The sequence below is a fragment of the Genypterus blacodes genome, unplaced genomic scaffold (genome assembly GCF_046128005.1).
Source record: "Genypterus blacodes isolate CSIRO-AG114 ecotype Tasmania unplaced genomic scaffold, CSIRO-AGI_Gbla_v1 ptg000027l_1, whole genome shotgun sequence".
Lineage (NCBI taxonomy): Eukaryota > Metazoa > Chordata > Actinopteri > Ophidiiformes > Ophidiidae > Genypterus > Genypterus blacodes.
Genome location: NW_027466840.1, coordinates 3,892,583 through 3,900,095, shown reverse-complemented (window position 1 = coordinate 3,900,095; position 7,513 = coordinate 3,892,583). Strand labels below are relative to the sequence as shown.

At 47.2% G+C, this 7,513-nt stretch overlaps 1 protein-coding gene across 1 annotated transcript; it reads left to right on the top strand.

Moving 5' to 3' along the window:
• The first annotated feature begins 4,363 nt into the window (after positions 1-4,363).
• On the top strand, positions 4,364-7,062 carry LOC142993166 (uncharacterized). The gene is made up of 8 exons (XM_076143851.1): positions 4,364-4,832; positions 4,917-4,989; positions 5,175-5,305; positions 5,550-5,648; positions 5,720-5,904; positions 6,143-6,200; positions 6,274-6,336; positions 6,409-7,062. The coding sequence occupies exons 1-8, from the start codon at positions 4,674-4,676 to the stop codon at positions 6,880-6,882; spliced, it is 1,242 nt and encodes a 413-aa protein (XP_075999966.1). The 5' UTR covers positions 4,364-4,673; the 3' UTR covers positions 6,883-7,062.
• The last annotated feature ends 451 nt before the right edge of the window (positions 7,063-7,513 follow it).

The following is a 7,513-nucleotide window of genomic DNA, read 5'->3' as shown; positions in this document are numbered from 1 at the left end:
TTCCCCGGCTGCAACCAATACGGCCCCGTCGTGCAGCACCGTCCACTCCAGGCCGTATCAATATACAGAAACGGATGAATTATCGCCGCGTGCTTTGATGTGGTGGGCAAATTGACCGATGGTTGCATTTCCACCACCGGGGGGGGGAAATATCGTCTTTTGCCCCCATCAGCTTATTCGGCAGATTTACTTGCTTTGTCCCATGACTCTGCTCCTCCTTTGCAAGACAAAAGTGCCACAAAATCCTCATGGAGCTCCAAATCTGTCTCTGCAATATGCATCATTCAAAAACTCAGCAAACAGATCAAATCCAGCAAATTGGTTGCTCGGAGCAGATTCCCCTCCGAGATGCTCCCAAAAATCCCTTCATCTGTCTAATTAGTTGCAACTTGCAACAGGAAAGCTGCCACATCCCAGATAACGTCTGGCTCACTAAGTTAGACATGTAGACTCTCTAGAATGTGTCATACATGTTCAATCTATATTACTGTAAGGATTTATGTAAAACATTCAGTATGCAAATCGGCCATACCAGCAGTGAATTGTTGCTCGTGGTTTATTTACACATATGATGCCTTCCTCGTCCTGCTCTACATGCTCCACACACTCACACACACACATTTCATTGCATATGTCCTGCGTTGCCACACTGCAGTCTCACCTTGTGTGCTGGAGCTGGAGCCCGGCTTGCTGTCGTGCCTCTGCAGTGCCACAGGCTGTGGCTGTGGGATGCAGCGCTATCCGCACTGTCAATCCCCCACTTTCCCCTGCTCTCCTTTCCACGCCAGCCGTCGTCCCTTTTTCTCTCCCCTCTCGTGTCCTCGGCTGGCCCCCGGTACAATCCAGGTGGACGGATAGGTGGCGAGAGAGAGACGAGGAGGAGGAAGAAGAGGAGGAAAGGCACGTCTCCTGACAGACTGATGGAGCTGCTGCTGCTGCTGCTGTGTGTGTATGTGTGTGAGTGTGTGTGAGTGTGTGTGTGTGTGTGTGTGTGTGTGTGTGTGTGTGTGTGTGTGTGTGTGTGTGAGAGAGAGAGAGAGAGAGAAAGAGAGAGAGAGAGAGAGAGAGAGAGACAGGGGGAGAGAGAGAGAGCAGATACTGGACCTGCCATGCAGACATCAGCCCTGTTGCAGCTAAATTTAAAACACACCCTCCCTTCTGACACCTTGAGCCCAGCCCACCCCCCCGCAACTCTGACACACACACGCGCACACACACACACACACACACACACACACACACACATACATTCTCAGACACACACCAAGCTCTGACGGGACCATATGGCCCCTGACAGAAGACTGGGAGCCCCTGGGAGACAGTGACTCTCCCCAGGAGAGAGAAAGAGAGCGAGGGAGGAGGACGGCGGCAAAACTTAGACGCAGGAATGTAAATGTTTCCTCTGAAAAAACTTAAATGGAGCCAAAACTGCGAACATTTGAATAATTCATGATAACAAACCCCTCTAATCGATTCTGATCCTCTTCAAGCTGCCAGGTCTCTTATTTGTAGTTTTGGTGCTCAGTGGGAGGGAAAAGAAATGGCAGAATTACGTGATGCGTAAAACTCTCATCTTGTGTGTGTGTGTGTGTGTGTGTGTGTGTGTGTGTGTGTGTGTGTGTGTGTGTGTGTGTGTGTGTTGTGGTGATGTTCCAAATATAGCATGCACCCATTCTGTGTGCTGACCCCAACACTGCTTGAAAAACTAGGTTACTGTCTGATACACAGACATCAGAGCCACAGCCTGTCTGTCTGTTTATCTGTATGCCTGCCTGCCTGTCTGTCTGTCTGTCTATCTGCCTGTTTATCTGCCTGCCTGCCTGCCTGTCTGTGTGACTGTGTCCACCTGTCTAACTGTCTGCCTGTGTGTCTGTCTTTCTCGGCACTCTCTCACACACTCAAAACAGACTTGTGACAGTGTGTGTGTGTGTGTGTGTGTGTGTGTGTGTGTGTGTGTGTGTGTGTGTGTGTGTGTGTGTGTGTGTGTGTGTGAGTCCAGCTGTCTTTGGCTCCTCTCCTTGACACTCTGCCATAAATCTCCTGGTGTGTGTGGTTGATCTCTTCTTTCTCACCTTTATGTAATCTTGTGTGTGTGTGTGTGTGTGTGTGTGTCGCCTGCACAGAGCCACAACATCTCCAGGAAGCTTCAGGGTCCTTGAATGCAGCATCCCATCTGACGCAGACACACACAAACACACACAATGTAAAACACATTGTTGTCACATCCTGGCAGTGTGTGTACATATGTGTGTGTGTCTAATTTCAAATTTCCCCTCACACTCTTCATTTCTCACTCGCCTGTTTTGTTGTCTGCTTTGACAATTTTCAAAATAAAACAAAATATAAAATATTTCACCTCAAACAATATTTGACATTATATTTATGATATTTTAGACTTTCCTAAGATTTATAAATGTATATTAACCACAAAACATCAATGTGGGTGTTCTTCAGCTTCAGTGTCAATGTTTGTGTAAATCAAACCTTTCCTCATAAAGTTAGAGCCGTCTGGCGTGTGTGTGATGTTAACTCACACACTGAAACGCACTGAGTTGTGGTAAATTGCATCATTTCCTTTGTTTTCTCGGGGGTAAATGGCTAAAAACACATTTTCTTTCAGTAACAGCTTTCACCCGTTTCCCATTAGCCAGGAGTGGACCGGAGCACCTGTCTAGCGTCCGTGTCCACTCTACTCTCTTCTCTGTCCATTGCCGTCTCCGTCTCCGTCCTCTGTCACCGGGGTGCTGTTCCATCCGTCCCTTTACGACCCGTCTGCTCGGCCCGCTCAATACTCGACATGTTGCGGCAGCTGGAAACGACCTTTTTGGGACACCGGAGAGCTTTTACAGGAGACAATAGCCAATTTGGATTTGCAGCGTGACCCTCTGTGTGTATGTGTGTGTGTGTGTGTGTGTGTGTGTGTGTGGAGTAAAGAGTAACGAGGCAATGCTGCAGTTTAGATTGTGTCTCAGGGTCATTAGAGGCTTTTATTTCCCAAGCATACAGCATGATGTCAAACAAAAAAATGACAAATGTCCTATCATTGCTTCATTTCCTGTCACTAATTCATGTGTCTAATACAGCAGAGTGATGGATGTGTTTTCATCCCGCGGCGCTCACACTTCCACATATCAAGAATTCCCAATTACAAGGAAACAAATGTGCATTTTTGTGACATTTCTGGACAACTATGTGTAGTATTTACAGGCATATTTTCACTTGAATGATTTTCCATTAACACGAGAGCTTTTAAGAGCATTGAGAGCATTTCCTCCCTGTAAACCGAACGACGCCGTGTGCCGATACAAACACCGGAGACGCAGCAGTGACACTTTGATTTTGATTTTTATTAGGGAATGATTTGTTAGCTGCAACGTAAAGCCATGCAAATGTTTTCCACTTGGATTTGCCAAGACGGTGTCGTTAAGCTGCCATTTACAAACACACACACACACACACACACACACACACACACACACACACACACACACACTGAGCCTCTTCCTGGGCTGTTTAAAATCAGAGGTATTTACGACACACAGGACTCTCTCTCCTTTTGAGTTCCTGGAGCTCCACAAAGCATGTGGCTCAGGTTAAACATAGGGCTGCTCCGGCTGCTGATCGGGCTATTTTCTACCTGTGTCCTCTGTCCGTGTGTGTGTCGCACAGATAGAGGCGTACACTCACGGAAAAGCAGGAACGACATCTCAAGGTGCTGTTTTTGAATTTGAGCAAAAGAAATCATCAATTATCAGCAATAAAATGTGCTAGAGTACGAGTATGACATCACTGGATGGCATCACTTTGTTACTTTGATGATGTCACTATTGTTTATGTCAGTAGCTGTAGAGTCTGACGCTGTTGTAAACCTTTTGAGGGACTTTACCTGGTCTTATCGTCGGCGTGACAACCAAGTAGTAACATATCTGTGAGGAAGAGCAAGCAGAAGAAGACAACAAATCTGTGTGAAGAAGATTGTTTAGGGATATACAGTATGAAAGAAAAATACAGAAGAAATACAGAAAGTCCAACAGATAAATGTGGTTTATGATTTTTTATTATAAGGAGCTGATGCCATATTTTAATCATTTCACCTTGGGACCATAAAGAGTGTACAGATTTACATTAAATGATATTGATATTAAAATATTTAGATTAGATCAGAATATAACATTTATCCATTGACTTAATTTTTCAGTTTAATTCCATGTACAAAAACATGGATTTGAAAAATTAAGTTCAGCGGAATTATAAAACGTGATCAAAAAAATAACGACGTAATCTAAAATGTTATTGCGAATAAGAAACAAAATGGAATAAACTAAATTATTTTACATCGTTATTAATAATTATGATGGTCGGTATTTTTATATTTGATAATTAGTGTGATTTTTCCTCTCTTCTTTAATCACAACAGCTGTTTAAAAAAAGCCGATTTCAAACTTGGCGTCTCCCATCCTCACCTACTTCAAAAGAGATTTGTCGCCATCTAGTGGTCAAAGTGCGTCGTTACACCCGAGCAACAGGAAGCAGGTGAAAGCAATGACGCAGTGATTGATTAGAGTGAACCACACACTCACTCTGGCTGCTCGACTCGGTTTGCTTTGTGTTTTGCGTGCTGCAGCTTCAGCTTCAGTTTCTCCTCCTACCAAAGTTGGGAAAAAGGGGTGAAGATGCTCCCCACACCGCGTTACAGCCTGGGAGAGGGCGGCTACAGCAGGAACTCCATCCCGTCAGGACGACAGATCACCAGAACCCCACCGACCATCCAGGTGAAGAAGCACCTTCAATTCTGCGACCCGGATGAGATGGACGACTCGGTGAACTTGGAGGTACGTGGACGTGTCGCCAAGTCCATCCTATCATGACAGCAAACGACTCTTCTTCCTCTTCTTTACCTCATTCCTTTTCCTCAGGCAGGTGCAGGTGTCCACAAGCAGCTGTTTGACGTCATGACACCTGAGAAGAGCTCACCCAGCAGCCTGATAAGTGAGGGACTGACACTTTTCTTCTTCGTCTTGTCCACCACCTTCTTGATGATGGAGATTGTTAGCAGATTAATGCTTTGAACGTGACAACAACCTTCAGGCTGTGGCAAAGAACCCTGTATCTCAGCCTGAGCGTTTCGCTCCTCTTCTCTCATGTCTGAATGTTTCTGTGTGCGTGATGTTAAGTCTGCTCGGGCGGCGCTTCGAAGGACGATCCGGGCTCCATGCTGAAAGGGATGCAGGGGTACGAGCCCACGCCAGCCGACATGGAGTTCCTCAAGAAGATGAAAGAGGAGAAACTCATCAAGAAGCTTCAGGTGATTTCACACTTTGTTTACTGTTTACAACGCTCAAACACCACTCGCCTCCTGCTGCGGTCAGTTGCCTTGATTGCCGTCGTGATTGCGTTGTTTCCTTGTGTGTGTGTGTGTGTGTGTGTGTGTGTGTGTGTGTGTGTGTGTGTGTGTGTGTGTGTGTGTGTGTGTGTGTGTGTGTGTGTGTGTGTGTGTGTGTGTGTGTGTGTGTGTGTGTGTGTGTGTGTGTGTGTGTGTTCGTCCTCAGGGTGACCTGGCAGAGATGCAGAAGTTGTTCAAGAATGAAGCGATGGCCCTGGATCTGTCTCTGGCTTCTAAGGAGAAAGCTCAGGCTGATCTTGCTAAGGTGCTCCTCAGAGTTAACATACCTTAAGATCCTCTACAGTGTCTTATCAAAGTGTGTGTGTGCTTTATCAGTTTCCCTCCCGTGAGGAGCTCGTTCAGGCAGCTAAGATGGCCCTGGAGGTCACGATGCCCTCAGCTGAGATCGCCCACATGGACCCAAAGTCACTGTTGGCCTCTGTGAGGAAGGAGGACGTGCAGAGAGCCATCGCAGCAAAGAGGAAGGAGCTCGCACAGATGAAGAAGACAGCAGAGACGAAGTAAGGATCCCAGTTTTTCCACGTTTCACTTGCAACTTGGTCGTAAAGTGGCTGAGGCCGTTTCATGCCTGAGCAGAATCTGATCCGTGTGATGGATCGCACAGATGCTTCTGAAACAAACACTCACGGTTCCCTCTAAATGTTGAGTGTTTTATTAAAATGTTTCCCGTGTTTCGAGAGTTTTAATGCTCGTGTGGGGGAAAGCGTAATGTGGGATTTCTGCAAACGTCTGTGACAGGAGGAAGGATGCGGTTCAGGAGCGGGAACAGCAAGAGAGACGGATGGTCAGCAGGCGGGTGAGGGAATCTTTAGTCAGATCGGAATTTCCTCCGTGATTTGCATTTTTAACATTTCCATCTGTCATTTCAGGGCAAAATTCGAGAGATGATGAACCATTTGTCCAACCTGAAGGCTGAACTGGTGCAAGTAGAGGTGAGAACCACATTTGATCTTGTTTCATCCAGCAACTGCAGGGGAATTAACTTTGCTCTGATGATTCCAAAGGAAGATTGTAAAGCTGTTGAAATGCAGATCGGCAGCCAGGAAGCAGCGGAAATCAAAGAGGAAGAGGCGGAGGAAGAGCCGGAGCCGCCACGGAGCAGAGAGAGAAGTCGGGGAACGAGAAGGAAAAAGGCCGATAAAGTGGCTGAGACTAGACACAAAGACGCCAGCGAAGCTTTGAAGATGTCAACCAAAGAGCGGACGAAGCAGAAGTCTGAAGACGCCAAGGGAAAGCCGACCAAATCGACGAAGGTCTCCAAACCGCCGGGGGATAAAGTCAAAGATCGAGGGTCAGATTCTCAGGATTCGACGAAGGCGGCGAGAGGGAGGAGGAAGCAGCCGGAGAGCTCCAAGACGGCGACGTCGGAGCGCCCGGCTCCGGCACGGAGCAGGAAGGAAGCGGCAGAGGCTGCAGAGGAACACCAAGCACAGAGCCTCAGTCTGAGGAGGTCGAAGAGGATCGCCTGCAGAAAGTGAGCAGGTCCAGTCTGTGCCTTGCTCAAGGGTCAGTGCTCACGGATGTTAAGCTTTTAGATCACAGGGAGTTTTTTTTCTCTTATGTCATAAGAACCTTGAATAAAGAATTTAATTCATTGATGTAAAATAACGTTTCTCTCTCAGAAAACTGCTGAGTCGACATCATTTCCCTGCAGCAGCTCTTTGTCCTGGCAGAGCAGCAGTTTGTTTGGGTGTGTATGTAACATTGTTAATCTCCCACTTAGTCCCCATCAATCGTGCCGAGCCGGAAAACCGTGCCGACGCCGGGAATGTTTTCAGACACGTCCTCGAGTTACAGATGAAGCCCAGAGGGGTTTCTGTCCCCTTGTTTGCTCTGGAGTTTCGCTGACAGCTGTCGTCGTCGTCGTCGTCGTCGTCGTCGTCTTGACAACTGGAGGGGAACTATATCTGCAGAGTTTGTGTTGTGTTTCTCCTTCCTCCCTCGCTTGATCCCAGGCCTGACAGGAGCGTTCCCTCCCAGCGCTGCTGGTCTGGGTCGAGTCCTTGAGACATGCAGACGATGGTCAAGCACGACTGAGCCAAGACTCACAGCTGTGTTATTACAGGGCTGATCTGTATCCTGCTATTACATTTAATAGTCTAATATCAA

What these genes read in the sequence shown, in the direction of transcription:
- LOC142993166 (XM_076143851.1), top strand. Translation starts at nt 4,674, where the DNA reads ATGCTCCCCACACCGCGTTACAGCCTGGGAGAGGGCGGCTACAGCAGG. An exon ending in CTCACCCAGCAGCCTGATAA is followed by an intron (nt 4,990 to 5,174) that starts GTGAGGGACTGA and finishes CGTGATGTTAAG; the next exon opens with TCTGCTCGGGCGGCGCTTCG. An exon ending in AACTCATCAAGAAGCTTCAG is followed by an intron (nt 5,306 to 5,549) that starts GTGATTTCACAC and finishes GTTCGTCCTCAG; the next exon opens with GGTGACCTGGCAGAGATGCA.